Source organism: Rhea americana, unplaced genomic scaffold (genome assembly GCF_003343005.1).
Source record: "Rhea americana isolate MKP2758 unplaced genomic scaffold, rheAme1 scaffold_298, whole genome shotgun sequence".
NCBI lineage: Eukaryota > Metazoa > Chordata > Aves > Rheiformes > Rheidae > Rhea > Rhea americana.
The window spans coordinates 32,454-49,540 of record NW_028186421.1 but is presented as its reverse complement, the minus strand read 5'-3'; the positions used below and the strand labels follow the sequence as shown (position 1 = coordinate 49,540).

Sequence of the window (17,087 nt, the reverse complement as noted above, 5' to 3'; positions counted from 1 at the left end):
AAAAAAAAAGAAAAAAAGAAAATAACACTGAGCACTGAGTACTGAATGAGTTACTGTACTTCTTTCCCCTCAGAAATGGAGACTGAAAATACTACCCTACTATCTTTTCCTGTTAAGCTTTCAGCCTTTTGTATTCTATTCCTGTTCTGCTGGCACTCTCCTCTGTTTCTTATTTGCTGTCCTGTTGTCGATTACAGCTTATATCACAATATTTTTTTCCACCTTGGCTGTCTGTGAAACTGTTCTCTCCCATTTCTCCTCCTGTCACTCTGATTATTTAAATGGAGGTGACCAAGGCTGTCTTCATGCTGTTCCATCCTGATTTCAGTGTGTTGATGTGAACACTCTGAAGAAAAATGCTGATATAATGGACAAAGATGGTGCTGATGAAAACACACTTCCACGCTTGGCTGCTTCAATCATTACTCTGGCTCTCCAAGGAGTCTGTATGGGGAAAACAAGTTTACCCTCCCCAGAATTCTTCATAAAATATATTTTCAATTCTCTAAACAGTACCACTGAGCTCCAAGTGACAGGTAAGGTATCTATCCATTTCTAGTTGCCTTTTGCAACACACATTTGGTGTAAATTATTTTTAAATGCCCGAAGCACTTTTTATACTTTATTTTAGATTTAAATGTCATTTCATTTTAGAGTTGTTAAGTAGACTCTTCTAAACATATAAACAAGGATGGAAAATAAACTCTTTAATTTTTAAAATTCTCTGGGATATATAAACCAAATTGTTGCTGTGATTAATAAACAGGTACTGTAACTATAAATTCTGATTTATTTGCTCAGTCCAAACTACCCCAGAGAGCTCTGAGGGCAACAATCTAGCTGTGAAGGTACAGAGTTCACTGGGGCCTGGTTTGCACTTCTTCTTAATGCAGATCCTTATGCTAGCGTAGCTGCATTAGAAGACTCATTAGGAGTGGATGAAATAATTCATGCAGGATAGCCAGAGTAGATAGATACACTAGTCAGTCACACTGCAGTGTAATCCATACCCTAGAAGAGATGCAACAGACATGGCCCATTTTGTTTGACCATATGTTCTATGTTGTCAGCTGCAAATGAAAACATCATTTTAGTTTGTGTTTTTCTACCCACTTTCTGTTGTCAGTACTCATTTAGTGAGTCTAAAATATGCAAAGTTCATTTTCTCAAGAAATTCTGTTGCCGTTTTACTAGACCTATTAGAGATGCCACTTAGTTATAAATAACTAAAGGAGGGCTCTAAGCATTCCAGAGTTAAAGAATTTAGAAATGGAAGTGTTGAGTTCTCAGCAGCTGCTAATAAGTCCTGTAAAAAATTCTGAATGCTTAGTAGTTTTAGAAGCTAAGCCGTCAATTCAGGGCCCTACTGTGGGTTTAGAAGGTTAATATAAGACATCTACTTTTCCTTCTTTGTGGTTATTGCTAATAGCAACACTTTACAAGAATTTCAAAGAAYTGTACAAAGTTCTATTGAGCAGAAGAAAAAACAGGTTAAAAAGTTGTATTAAGCTTGGGTAAAAACATTTTTACCACTCTTAGGTTATACAGAGTACATTGAATTGTAGAAGTGAATCGTACAGAAAAGAACATAGTCCTCAGCCCTAAACATAGTCCTCAGCCCTAAACATGGACTCTGAGATTGTACTTGCATAAACTGATTCTGCAGCAAAACCCTTCCTTTAAATATGCCAGTGCCAATCTTATGAAATAATGGACTTACAAGAATGGTTGGAGCCAGCTGGGTGCCATGCTACTAAGTAGCTATATATGGTGAGATCCAGGCCCCAGTGAAGACAATGGCAAGACTTTTTTGGTCAGTGGAGTTAGAATGTCATTCAGAGAATCTAGAAGATATTCTTAACCAATTTGTTACAGTGTAAGTATATTTTAAGCCTAAGCTAATTAAATTGTCCCTTTAAATTTATTTAAATTCTCAGTATTGTCTGGAAGAAAGAGCAAGAAACTGGCAGCATGTAAAAGGAAAATAAGAACTGACAACACTTTGAAAACAAATCTAGCTTCAGCTCTGTTCAAAACTGTTTGCTTAAKACACAGAAAATAATAGATATACATCTATTAGCATGTTAAAATTATCTGGAACATATATAAAAAAGCTTTTTAAAGATTAACATTTGTACCATTTACTTATTCTGAATAACATGTTAAAAATAAAGGATTATCACATGAAAACATTATTAATGTCTTTGATCTAAATTCATTTGAAATTGATTTGTGGACTGCCTTTCTTCTGAATGGACAAACAGGTTCTCAGAAACTATCACTATCACTTCATCTTGAAAATGCAGGAGTGAAGGAAGGTGACTAGACTGAAAAAAATGCAGGGAAAAATAAGATGGTCTAGAGCTTGCCCCCTCATATAACCAGTATTTCATCAACGGGCACTCCCACTGCACTAAGTTATGTCATGGGATACATCCACTGCCTTGTCTTAGAAGGTTAGAACTGCTTGGATTGGGGGTCCTGGCTCCCTTTCTACTTTACTGCTGCATCAGGTATGTTTCCAGAGTAGCAGCTTGGCCAAAAGAGATAGAAAATCCTTCACTCTCTGTCCCAGTTCTGAAGTATAAAGAGTACAGTAGTATCCTGAAGAATGCTTTCAGGATACCATGTCAAGGACCTGTCTTCTTTGATGATCTGAAAGATGATGAAGCTATTTAGCAATAATTTGCAGGTAAGCTAAGCAGAGGCCCACTGTTAAATGGGAGATTAAGTGCCTTTCAGTCACATCCCTTTTTCTCTCAGATGATTGTAAATAAATGATTGTAAATAAAACATATCTGTGTAGCACTGCAAAGAAGTAATTGCTGAGTAGCTAGGTGACCTGGTAAGGTGAAATTACCTATAATTTCAAAATGAAAGGAAAAAAAGTATTAAAATGAGCAGTTGAATTAATATTGAAAATAACAAAATGTTAATAATTACTTTTGGTTTTTTCTTTTTAAATGTATATTTCCATATGGTAACGTTTCTATTTTCTAATAAATTACTAGAACTAGATCAACTCCTAAGTGTGCTTACAGCCAGAAGGACTTGCACTGTAAATGGACAATTCTATAGTCACAAAAGAAGACGTCATAGCAAGGCAATCAAAGATATTGGAACCATAAATATTCCAGTCAAAGCAAACCATACGAATGGAGACTATGTGAAAGGTTATCTAGAAGATCGTGAAAGGAACAGAGATTGGAATCAGGTTAATTTATTTTTATATTATTATAGCCTTGGTCACAGAGTTTCAATGATAAAAGTTCAAGTTGGTTTGCAAATACTGTATCATTTCTGAGGTAAAAGTTATGAAATTCAAAAACTCATGTAGTTACAGAATTATACTTTTATATATTTATATTTATTTAAATGTTAATTTTCAGAAGAGCTTTATGACTGCTGTATTTTTAAGAAAGTAAGATATGAAGTCCTGTGCTGGACTGACAGAATGATTACTATTAAGCAGAATCAGATGTTCCTTCAAGACATAGAGGACTGTGGTATTATAGCTTCAATATTTGCATGTATTTCTTAAAGATTTCTTGTGCTTCTATGTCTGAGAGCTTCTAGAGCTCCCTTGTGGGACCTGGCAAAAGAAAGATTATTGAGAACTAGATATTTCCAAACACCTTTAATAGCCATCTGGAAAACATATAGAGTCTGTGGGATAGAACTTTAGCTGCTCTTTGAGAAGTTCAAAGAAGAGTAGCTTATTTTAGGTGAATTTACACCCTGAAGTCCATTAAATATCTCCTTATCCTAAATATTAGAAAATAAATAAACTTTTTAACAATGATTAAGATGGTAACTGACATCTTTCCTTTAGACTGAAAGACATTCCTTAGACAGCAAAAGTGCACTTCTAATAAAGTATTTCTATTATTTTCAGGTTTTTTTACATTTTAAATTAACTGAAAGACAAAGTTTCTCCTCTCTTGAGTAGAATAAGAGACATGAGGTTGACTTTTGCTGAGTGGTCATTTTATGATGTAGCACTGAGACAATTGCCATCTGGTTAAATGCCATTCTGCTAGATGTTTATCTGTGTAATTTTACTGTGTTTGGAATACATATACTATCTGTCTCATTTAATTCCAGCTGACCACAAAAGAGAATCATACTGATCAGCTGACACTTCGTATTTAAAATAAAGAGGGCCTCAATATAATTTTATTAATTTTAAATTATGAAGGTCAGAAATCAATAGTGATACTATCTGAACAGAAGTAAAATCTCAGGCAATCAGAGAATTTATAAAACAATTTTTGATTTCTTGAACTTAGACTTCTGAGACTGACCATAAATCAAAAGATGAGTGTGCAGAGGAGTTATTTGAGGCTTGGTATTCAAACTGAGAGCAAAATATTCTGTACAGATGCTGAAAAATTGCAAAGGTACTCTTAGAGAGAAGAGATTTTCTCTTCTTTACTTATTCCTAGCTTCTACTTTTTATTCAATTTCTTTTCTTTTTGACTATGTCTATTTTCTTTGGCATATCGTTCCATTAGAAGGATTTGTGTTTCAGTGTTGTTGCTAATTTTATCTCCTGCTTTCTGCACATATCCATGATAGCCTTTGTGCTCCATTAGTAACAGATGCTGCTATGTATGAGGCATTGACTGGTTGATGGCTTGCATTTGCTAGCTACATTAGGATTTGTAATTGGATTTTTAGCTAGGAATTATGTTTTGAAAATCATCACAGAAAAAAGGGTCATTGCTTTAAGTCATCATTGCCTCTACTGATTTTTAAAATACCTGCAAAACTTAAGTAAATAGTAGATGGTCTAATAAGAGCAATAGTATTAAGTTCCATTAAACTGAATCACTAAATAGCGTTGTGTTCGTTTATGATTTCTTATTAAAGAAATATGTGTTTCATTAAGCAAATTCATCTATCCATCCATCCATCCAATTTTCATGTTAGGAAATGCAATTTCCATTTACCTGTTTTTTCAGTATCATCTTCCTGGAGTATGTACATAGTTGCTTCACTAATGAAGGCCTAGTACTCTCCCTCCCTATGTTAAAAAGCTTTAAAAGCTATGGCTTGCAGCTAGAAAAGATACAGGTCCCCATGCCTCAAGACTTACAAGAAGATTGTAAGTCTTCTTACAAATGAGTAAGTAAATGAGTGTGATTTCTTTTATTTTTTCTTTTCTTTCTTTTTTTTCTTTTTCTTTCTTTTTTTTTTTTTTTTTTTTTTTTTTTTTTTTTTTTTTTTTTTTTTTTTTTTTTTTTTTTTTTTTGGACAGTTTACTTTCCAGATGAGTATTTTACCTGTTCATTTGAAACTACTGATCATAAAATCACACAAAAAGTTAGGTTCATAGGACCCTGGATGTCATCTTGTCTAACCTCCTGCTCAGAGCAGGGCCAACATCAAAGATAGACATGATTGCTCAGTGCTGTGTCCAGCTGAATTCTGACTGTCTCCAGGGATGAAAATTCCACAGTTTGTCTGGGAAACCTGCTCCATATCCTTATAATGCTCACTTTGATGGGGTTTTATTATAAAAAATTGGAATTTCCCTTGCTGCAACTAATTCCCATTGCCTCTGATCCCTTTACTGTACACTTCTGGGAAGACTTTTGCTCTGTCTTCCCTATAAACCCTATTAGGTAGTTGAAGATGTAAGAACTTCCCTTCTGTTCATCAAACTGAACAAATCCAGATCTCTCAGCTTCCCCTTGTACATCATGTGCTGCAGCTCTCTAGCCATGTTGGTGACCCTCCAGTGGACTCTCCCTAGTTTGGCGATGTCTTTCTTGTCCCGCTGGTTATAAAACTGGACATAGTCCAGATATGGGCTTATATGTGCTGAGTGGAGAACAATAATTATTTCCCATGAGCTGTTGACTACATTCTTGCTAATGCAGTTAGCCTTCAGTTGCCACAAGGGCACACTGGTGACTCATGTTCAACTTGACCATCAGGATTCCAACAATCTTTTCTGTAAAACTACCTTCCAATCAGTTTTTCACAGCCTTTGTTGACATATGGAGTTATTTTGTTTGAGGTGCAATACGTTTGTGTTTGTGGAACTTTGTGAAGTTTTTGCCAGCCCATTGCTTTGTCTTGTCAAGATCCCTCCAAGCAGCAGCCCTGTGCTTCGTAATATCAGCTACTTTTACCAGTTGGGTTTCATCCATGAATGTGGAGCACTCCATTCCATCACTCAGGTCATTAAACAAGATCAGCCGTAGTACTGACCACTGGTGAATGCCACTCATAACSAGACTTCCAATCATTAATAGTGCACATGGACAGTGGCCACTTTTAGAGTCAAGACACCGGCTAGAACAGAAGGTCTCTAGGTCTTTTCTGCTCTATTTCCTGAGTTCTCTTGCCTCTGACCTTATCGGAGGCAGAACAGAATAGATTCGGGTAGCAAGGTCATCTGTTATCCTGAAGACCTGAATGTGGCATTCAAGATAAATGTATAAGTACTCAATTCATTCAGTTTCTTTGTAAAGTGTTGGGCATATTTTACTTTAATAAATGATTAATGGGATGAACATAGGCAAGAAGATTTTGGGGTTTTTTTGTTAGGTTATTTTAAAGTAATGATAATTACAACTTTTTCATTTAAATAGTATCCTTTTTTTCTAATAAATCTAAACATCTAACAAGCTTCAATGATTAGAAAAATAATATTTAGGAAACACAGGCTTCTCTGTGACAGACTGTTTTGAAGAATGAAACAAGTATGTATCTTTGAAATGAATGACAATTCAGGTGGTTTTAATAATGAAGATTATTCCTATAAATAAGACAGCATAGTTTGATCTGGACTTCTTTTCAGAATTTCTAAACTTTTAAAACTGCTGTAGAATGATGGTGGCGATAGATGGTGAATTTTTAATGAAAAGTTTCCTCCTGGAAGTGAGAAGCCACTTCTTCATGGAAATTTGTCAAAATGTAAATGTTCCCAAGAAAAATTGCTTTTTTGACGAGATATTTCTAGTAACAGCAAAAAGTTCTCGAAATTCCTAAATTCCTCTAACAATACAATTATCAAGTAATCTTTAAGCCCATTTTGGACTATGACACTCCTAGAATGCTGACTTTAAAATGACAGACCATTGTTAGGAGGATTCATAAACCCATTTAGTTCCAAGTTACTGAAGATACAAACATGCAGCATAAGGACAGACTGTACTTCAGTACTGCCTCTGAACTTTTGTGGACTGATACAGGACAAGAAGTGTAATCTTGTATCAATAGCAAAGAGTACCATTTGTGTTAGCTTTAAAATATTTCTTGTTAGCACATATACTAGTAAAATATTTTGAGATGTTATTATGTCAGATCCTCAAATGATATTAACAGGCTTCAGTGAAAATTGTGCTATTTCATACCATAGATTCTGTTTTCTTCCAAAATGTGTAGTGACATCCAACTTTAATTGGCAAATAAAAGAATTAGAATCTTTAAGTAATTTAACTAGAATAGTATATATGAAAAACAAGTTTTTCAAGTCTGTATAATCCCGTGTCCTTCTGAGACTCTACATTAAACCTCAACATTAAATACATGTAGTCCATATTCATTAACTGTGTATACTTCTCTACATAGGCTTGTTTCTCTGCCAATGAACTCGTGAAGATATTTTTAAAAACTAGTCCTTCATCCATTTCTAAGGAGCACTTCAAGCAAATCAGTCCGGCAATCATTCAGCAACTATTAAGTTGTTCATGTCAACCTTCTGAATACAAGCAAACAAAGCTTCCACCAACAACTTTGGAAAGTGAGTTATGTTGTTACTATCAGTATAGTATTTTGCAGGTAAATTCAGTTGAAGAGGTGTAAGGGATTAATTTCTAGAGACTCATTAGTAATCTTGAACTAAAACAAGATGAGATTTATGCAGTAGATAGTTCACAGCATACATATTAGAGAATATTACTATATTGAGTGAGGGGATTTAATGGTTTCATTTTTGTGTTAGGCAGAATTCTCTTTTAAGTTATATTTTCTTTATTTCCTAGAGAACTGTGGTATGGTGGAAGGTTATACGTGGTATGATAGGCCCTTGCCAGTGCGTTTCTCGGCAGCAGTTGCCTATCTTGTGAAATTTGTAACAGGTTTATATTGAAATCATTGAATAGCTTTTATGTAAAAGCTCAATGTTATGTAGCATTTTATACCATGATGTGATGAGTGCTTAATATAGATAAGTTCTGAGAGTGATGTATGGACACTGCCATTTTTTCATGTTGTGATATTTCACAGCAGAGAAACTTTGTGGATATCTGTTGTGAAAAGAAAAACAACTAGCAAAACCAATCACATGAACAGCAGGAGTTGTCTGATTGAGCTGGAACAAGAACTGAGAGTACAATTGAACAGATTGTTTCCAGCTGCAGTGGATTAGAGGAAGGCAGTTATAGCCCTCACATGCCCTACTTCCAGAGATTTCTGACCCATCAGTTCTTCTGGCATAACTTCTACAAACACTCCCTAGTCCACTCTATATATATTTAAAAAAAAAAAACTAAGCACTTCTTGGTGGCTTTTCTTTCTTTCTTTCTTTCTTTTTCTTTTCTTTTTTTTTCTTTTTTTTTTTTTGTTAAAACAGCAGCTTTTTTTGGAGAGCGGTTTACAGCTTTTTGATGTCTTCAGTACCTGTATCCTAACATCTACTTTGCTAGCCCTATATCCATTAGGAGCTAATAAGATTTCCTAACATGCTGCTGACCAATGATCCTTATAGAACAGTACTTTCAAAATCTAAATTATATCTGTTCTTTAAGCTGCATGCATTAGGTTGCTTCTGGGAATGAGCTAATCTATAATTTCATGTTGTATAGGTGAATTGAACTATGACCAAGAATTAAGTAACATGTTAGATAAGGGAATGGAAGAAGATTTATGGACGTTCCAGGAACAGTTATAGGAGAAAGAAACATAGAAAATAGTAAGAAATACCAAAGTTCTTCAGAAGGTAGCAGTCCTTTTTCATGTTTTCCCTCTCTTCATTCCTTGAGCACCTTGCAGTCTTTACTGCTTTTTTTTTCCTTACTATGCTACAGGAAAGTTCTTTTATGCCCATTTTTTAGATAGGAAATCAAGAGAGAAAGAAAGTAGGTAACTTATCCAGGTCACATAAAAAGTTCATGTCAGATTTGTGGTTTAAATGAGTATCTCCCAAGTCTAAGAGCATCAGCGCTAACCACTGGCATTGTAGTAATCTCATAAAGGTGAAAGATCTTCTGGATGGGAAGAATCAAAGTATTGAAATACAAAATGGGATGTTTATAAGCCCTTTCTGCAGCACATGCTTGTAGGTGAAAGATTTCTATAACCATAAGGATTAGAAATATTTCTAATGATTTGGGACAGATAAACAAAGGACCGCATGTTAGACCTGTGTGTGACCTAAAGATATAAGCATAGGCTCATTAACTTTATTCTCAGTTGCTTTAATGACAGGCTATGCTGTTTTGGTAAGTCACCATGGCGTGACCTTCCAAAAGTATCTACTATGCCCTTGTATTTGGATGTGCAGTCTGTGAAATTTACTGTCTGGTTTTATGAGCTGCTGAGCMCTTGCAGTGCTATTAAAGTGTGAAACATTAACTGAAGCTTTTGAYTATTTTGGCATTAGTGCCTTTATGTCTGGTTTTCATCAATATTTTACCTCCATCATAAGACTTTCATGTACATTAATCAGGATTCATGTTGTGCAGAAGGTCGGAAATGTGAGCAGCATATAACTCATACGAATTCCAAGCGTAACCTTCCAAATATTCCAGTAACCTGGGAAAAAATAGCTCTGTAGTCCTGATTTGATGCCTGAAGGAATAGATGTTCATAGCACATTTGTAAACATAATTTGGACCAAAAGGTTTATGCTTAATTCCTAAGTTAGATGCCTACATACATATGAGTTTTAGGCCTTGGTCTGTTTACTGAATATGATTTGGCTAATAATGTTAAATGTTACAATGTGTTAATTATAAAGATACACAGCGTGGCCATATGAAGACACAGAATAATAAGCAAATCTGTTAAAATAGGAGACAACTACAGACCAGCATTCACTGTACTGCTCTGGAATTCTCTAAGCTGCAGAGTTATAGTATATTTAGCTCTTTAAGGCCTGAAATTTGGAGTTATTAGACTGTATTACCTGTAAAGCTTCAAACAATGAACATAGTTTAGGCTTCAAGCTCTGTCACCTGTAATCCTCATGACTACAAAAATGAATATAGCACACTGAATCGTTTCTGGCCTATGTGCTTCTACACAGAGGTAGAAAAACATAGTCTAAAATACTTAGATACTGAATGGCTAAAGGTGCCCTTGGTTTTGTTTTGTTTCCTTTTCCCCACAGAATATGGCTACAGCACTGTTGCTGTTTTACTTATTACTATTGGATCTATGTTTGGTACAACTCTCATTTTATTTAACTCCTGTCAAGAAATCTATACACTCATTTTACAACTGTTTGTGGGTTTGGCAGTTGGGACCCTCTCTGGAGATGCACTGCTACATCTTATTCCGCAGGTAGGTAATGTGCCCATTTATGTTTTTAAAATGTTCACACATGCACACACACAGAGTCTCATTTAAGTCTGGCTAATGCTCAGCTGTTTAAAAAAAATAAAGCTTTCCATGAAATCTTGGAACTAGGTATTCAGCATTCTAATTATGTTTGCGCTTTGTATGTAGTTCAGAGTTTCCAAGTACTAAGAAGCAGAAATCAAAGAATGATGAATTCTGAGAAAATAAGGCCCTTATTTTCATAAAAACTTTTCAGAAAGTCCCAAAGTCCTGTGAAAAACAGGCTCACTAGATGCGTGTGAGACTCTTTTAAGAGGCAGATTATGTAACACATTTTAGAAGAAATTGGGCAGAGTTTCTATGAGGCCTCCACAATCCCCAGTATAAAAAGGCTCCGAAGTGATCTCTGATACGACAAAGCTGTTACAGGAGTTCAGCTGGTCACTTAAAGAGAGCTTCCTCCCTTCTCTTGAGGTTCTAGTCAAAATGCTCTTCGTACTGAACACAAAAGGGTCTATTTGAAATGCGCGTTCCTGTTTCAGGGAAGTCAAATTTTTCATAAATGTTCTACATCTTTAAAGTGCTAAATGCCACAAAAAACAATCATCATCTCTGGAAGGAGAACTGTGAGAGTGGTTTAAGGAAGGCAGTTCTCTGGGAATGTCACACAAGTACATTCTTTTAAGAAACACCTAGTGAGTTGAAAGTTCTCCCTCCCCTACTTTCAGATGAAGAGCAAAGAAGGGCTACCATGGTCTGCCTCCAATGAAAAACTGGGAAGATGCTCACCAGCGGAGAGCTTTATGAATTGTTTTCCATATTAATTGTACATTTGTCAATTACCCAAGTAACTTTTTAATCTGTAAGGATCAATATATTCCAAACAAAATATACACAAGGGAAAATGTAGAACGGACAAATGCATAGAACTATCTTTAAAATAATACTGCTTTCAAAACTGAGGGATGATGAAGTGTAACAGAAGTCTCTAATAATTAATTTCATCCATCTATTATCTGGCTAATTAGCCCAAAATACAATTTAAATTTGAAAGAGATAGGAAAAGAAAAATTTGAGAATAAATTCAATTTACATACTATGGATTACACTATCAAAATATTGTCATTTTTAATATTTTACTTTTTTTTAGACTCTCGGTTTACATAAACACGAAGCACAGGAGGTAGAACATTTCTATGAAGGGAAAGAATATATTTGGAAGCTTTTGGGAATAGTTGGAGGAATTCATGGATTTTTTCTGATAGAAAAGTGTTTCTTTCTTTTGGTAACACCACGTGACGAGGTAAAGCTTTGGACATTTTATCCTTTAAAAAATCTCTTTTATTTTGAGATTTTACATTGCACAAAATATTTAAATGACTGTGGAAAAATAATTATCATTTTTATGAGTGAAATGATGCATGAAAAGTTGCTTTCCAAAGCAACAGTTGCTCCTTGACCAAGAGTTTCTATTTTGCTTTGCTCCACAGATTTTGTATGCTCCATAAATGTGCTCCATATATTTATAACTTATAAAAAGAAACAATTAAATTAGTGTTCCGTAAGCAGACTTTCATGACTAGCAGCGGAGCAGATAAAAGAGTATGTATCCATATGAAATGGTAATGACAGGTGTTTACTCTAGTCTCCCCTTGAAGAGCAGAAAGACATAGTTGTAAGTTAACTATAGAAGGTATTTTAAAGAATATCTTAAAATTTCCAATTTATTTTTCATTCCTATCCCAGTGGATTTAAAAATCTGGTACAACTGTTGTGCTCAGTAGAATCCAATCTTATATTAATAACATCTTTTTGCTCACGGTCATGTTTTTAGTAATTCTGTTATTTCATCTCAGTGTGGCTGGTGCCTGAAAATGTGATTATATACATGGATATAATGTAGCACAAGGTGTGGTGGCTCATTAAGCTTCTCAGCATGGGAGACTATCTTAATGTCACTTAAGAAGGCTAAGCCTTTGCTTGTGGTGTTTTACAGAGAGTGTTTAATGACTGGCCTGATTTAGATATTTAGCTCTCACTCCCTATTTCTACTACCTTTGAGTCAGCCATAAGAATATTATATAAAATTGATAGAATCAGAATATTTTGATGATGGTGATATTTTGTTAGTTTCATAGTAAGTAAGTAGTTCCTCATGTTGATTACTTTGGAGAGAAGGGCTTTATCATTGTCGCACAAATATTACAAACATATTCTGCTGGGGATTAGATGAATTCCAAAAATTATATAYTTTTTCATTTCAGCTTCTCATTTCAGTCTTCAGTTTTAAAAGAAAATAATTTTCCATGAAATATTATGGTTGTCACTGATATATCTGATTCACTTTTTAACTTTTTTAATCAAGTAAGCTTTAGGAAATGTTGATGCCAACCAGCAATCTCTTTCATCAGTTCTTGTTTTCAAGACAATAATTCTTATAAGTGCTAAACTTTCACAAAAGGCTGAGAAAGATTGCACCTGTGCTCACTTGGCTTCAGAACTAATCTGCAAAGCATCTTCATTCAGCAGGGCCTTTCTTTAGTTAATGGGCACTGGAGACATTCCCATGATCTTCCAGTGGAATCTGAAATAAATGAACATTCAGGCAGAGGCAAATCTACTTCAGCCATACAGTTGGTAGGTTACCAATATGAAATATTCTACTGATTTATTTTCCTTCTTTCTCTGTTCCTCAAAAAACAAATCCAATTAATATAATAAATCAATGTTATTTTTCATTCTTTATTAATTTGTCCTTTATTACAAGACATGATTTTCAGGAATCTGTAGAGAGATTACAAGCACAAATCTTTACAGTAATCTTTCTTAAGTGTATATCAGATTGATATGATGATACATTTTCCTGTACTTATGAGAAAACTCTTGAAGATATTCCATCATTCTTTTAAAAAATATATCGCATGTAAGAGCAGACTCCCCATTGGAAAGACTTCAGAATAGTCTGCAGCAAGAGCTATGTGTATACTTAGTAGACAGATGGAGTTTTGGACTGTTCTTGGGCTTTCTTCTATGAATTTGAAGAGTAACATAAGCAAGGTGAATATCTGGGAGTAGTGCTTCCCTGTAAAGAACCGTACAATTTCCTACTGGTCTGTGGAGAGTATAGACACAGATACATCTTTGTGAATTAAATTGACTCATACCTTTCAATCTACTTTCTGTTTTTCCAAGTAATCTCTCCAGTTTATATATCATACATAGACACCTAGTTTACTGTTTATTTAAATCAGAGCTCTCTACCATTTCCAGAATGTGAACTATGTTGTAATAAAGTGGTTGTGATCGATAAGGGTCTCATGAGAGAGTCCAGTGTAGGGCTACGAAGATGATCAGAGGGCTGGAGCATCTGCCCTGTGAGGAACGGCTGTGAGATCTGGGCCTCTTCAGCCTGGGGAAGAGAAGACTGAGGGGGCATCTTACCAATGTGTACAAGTACCTGAAGGGAGGGTGTCAAGGGGATGGGGACAAACTCTTTTCAGTTGTCCCRTGKGACAGRACAAGAGGCARYGGGCAGAAATTGAAGCACAGGAAGTTCCGCCTGASCGTGARGGGGAATTTCTTCMCKGTGAGRGTGACGGAGCACTGGAACAGGTTGCCCAGAGAGGTTGTGGAGTCTCCTTCTCTGGAGATCTTCAAGGCCTGCCTGGATGCAACCCTGTCTAACATGGTATAGGTGACCGTGCTGAGCAGGGGGGTTGGACTAGATGATCTCCAGAGGTCCCTTCCAACCTTACTGATTCTATGAGTCTATGATTCTATGAGCCGCTGCTCATCTGCCTAACATAGTTGGGAAACTATCAAGTGAATGTGGAATAAACAGACTAATGAAGAATGTTTACTAGTTCGTGAGCCATGTCATAGCTTCCTGTTTATGATAATGAACAATCTAGTCATTCCTTTCAGTTGCAAGACCATCCTAATGTTATGTATAGATGATAAGAACTAGCCTGCCTTAGCTGGTTTATATAAGAGCAGCCAGTTTTTCAGAATCATGTGAGTAATAGTAAGACAAACACTGGTTGACTAAGAAAAGTTATAAATCCTTCAGGTCAGTGATTAGTGTTTGAGTTTTGACTCAGAGTTCAAAGAAGTGGCATGTGAATAAATAGTATAAGAGAAGTGGAACAATTACTGGAATTCAAATGACTGGCTGCAATCATGGGAATTAAAGACTTTTTTCCCCATTAAAATGTAGAATTTAAAAACCAAATCATTACCCTTCCCTCCTCATGCCTCTACAGCACATATCCCTCATCACAGCCAAGCTAATACCAGCCAAGAAACATATCCCGTTTTACAGTCAATACACATTGCTGCCATAGATTTTTTGGAGTGGTGGCTGCTGACCCAAAGCAAGCACGCTCTCCTGCTATTGTTGACTCTTCACAGGCTGCCATAACAGCTGTAGTATGTTTGCTGGCCAGTGAAACAAAAGACAGAGATTAGAAATTCAGCTTTTCTAGTCTCAAAACAAACGAAAAAGTTTTTTGCCGTATCTCCTTCTTGCACAAGTCTCTAATAATTTCTCTCCCCATCTAGGCAAAAAGGAAAGGCCTATGAAGCTATAGAGAGGAGATTCTTCATATTCTCCCTTCTCTCCCCACAGTTGCAGTTTTTAATTGTTAAACATTAGAGTTGATGCATCAAATTGACTCAGGGGATGAGGGAAAACCTATTGTCTCTTTCTTCACTTGGAATAAGAGTAATTTCACTAATCACAGTGGAGTGTACTCATGTGCTACTATACCTGGCCAGTGGTGCCTGATGCTGAGACAAAACCCTAACCAAAGGCCAGGAGACAGGGCACTGGAGACTGCACAACCCTAGAGGAAAAATATCCTTTTGTAAAACTTTTTTTTCCGTATTTTTTGAAAGGTTGTTACAAGAACTGTCTTTGACAGAACAGTTTTCATTCTGACTGTAAATTAAACAAATCCTGTTTAAAATGGCTTATTAATTGCATCTGCTACATTTTCTTTTGTTAAATAGCCTTATTAGAATTTTCTATGGCAGCAGCTATGGGAAGGAGAGAAGAGAAGGAAGACTTAGACAAACTGCTTGCAGCTATTCTGAAACCTACCTGGGGTCATCTGATTTAGTTTTATGTTTTCACTTAAAGGAGACTTTACTCTCTACCCATTTGTCCTTGAAAATCCAATAGACTATCCAGTAGGAAACTAAAATCATTCTGTCATGACAAAATTGAGAGAGAGAATCTGAGTTATCATGTCCCTTTTAATCCTGCATTTGGCTCTGATTTTTGTGTATTCAAGCAGAAACATGATTTTCCTGATTTTCCTGGGGTATGACAACACTTATGAATGTCTTTCTTCCTACCTTAATTATACTGTAACCTCTTCTGGGCAAGAGAGGTTTCCCTTTTTTACATGTTTCTGCTGTACCAATCACACTGACAGTGCTCAATAAATTATCCTAATCATATGTTTGCAGATAGACACAACTAACTATATTTTAAAAAGCATGAACTTTTTTGATGTTTTCTTCTATTATAGCAGCAGCTGGAAGAGCCCCTTAACACTGATCCATTATCTTTCCTTTTAATTAGAGAAGCCCAGAAGATTCTGAATCTGCTGAAGTTCCTCCAGACAATAAGACGATCAGCAAAAAGAGTTAGTATCAATTAAAAAACTAAACAAGCAATAGGAAAAGCCTTAAGACCTAAGATGGAATTGAAAGTGTAAAGCTAGCTTAGCTCTGTGTTTGCTGTGTGCTACATCACCACATCTGATGCTTGGCTACGTAATTAAATCTCTGCTTAAAGACCTTTCGAGCTGCCAACTTTGTATTTGTGAAGTTTATTAATCTTATGCTGTCCATGCTTCAGTGTTTGTTTACTCACTGTTGCAAACTATTTTTCTACAGCTTTTGCTTAAAGAGAAACATCCAAAATTTAATACAAAACAGATTTTTATAGTTATAAACTTAGCTTGGGCCTTTATTTCTGGTAGTGAAATCATTATTTTTTTTTCTTTTTTTTGGCTCACATACTAATATAATTCTGCTTCTTTCTTCTCTTACGTGGTAAAGCAATAGCTTCTTAAAACTCGTAATGATTTATTACTTGTATGGAATTCTGGGCTCTTGGTGGCACTCAGTTTTAGGATAAACTATTTTCTTCAGAGAGCTTTGAAATAATTCTTATGTACTCTGTTTTGCTGCTGCTTACTTCAGGAAATGGGAAAAGAGCATAAACCAAATTATTTGATAGTACCTAAATGATCTCATTGAAGAGTTGTAATTATTCAACTGATGGAATAGCATTTTAATTGGAATCAATTTATATACTATAATCTGTTCCCCTTTATTTTATGATCTCAGATCTCAAGTCATGAGCTCGTTATTTAACAATTTCATTATCTTCCTACAGCTTTTTAGTGTTCTTCTCTGTTCTTATGGATTTCATTTCCATTTTGAGGCATGAACTTTGCTTTCTGAAAACCGGATTTCCATTTCTTGAGTCTCACCTTTCCATCAGTACATAATCTTGTGCCAGTTTCAGTGTGAGTCTCCTCCATCCCTGAATGTTTCCA

General features: G+C 35.5%; 1 protein-coding gene across 1 annotated transcript in view; it reads left to right on the top strand.

The window, feature by feature from the left end:
- SLC39A12 (solute carrier family 39 member 12) overlaps positions 1-17,087 on the top strand; it is a 33,314-nt gene that overhangs the window by 6,580 nt on the left and 9,647 nt on the right. Inside the window, exons 3-9 of the mRNA XM_085309435.1 lie at positions 329-536; positions 3,012-3,214; positions 7,585-7,756; positions 10,346-10,518; positions 11,666-11,818; positions 13,042-13,152; positions 16,103-16,166. Of these exons, the coding sequence (XP_085165561.1) occupies positions 329-536; positions 3,012-3,214; positions 7,585-7,756; positions 10,346-10,518; positions 11,666-11,818; positions 13,042-13,152; positions 16,103-16,166 (1,084 nt within the window). The remainder of the gene's footprint in view (positions 1-328; positions 537-3,011; positions 3,215-7,584; positions 7,757-10,345; positions 10,519-11,665; positions 11,819-13,041; positions 13,153-16,102; positions 16,167-17,087) is intronic.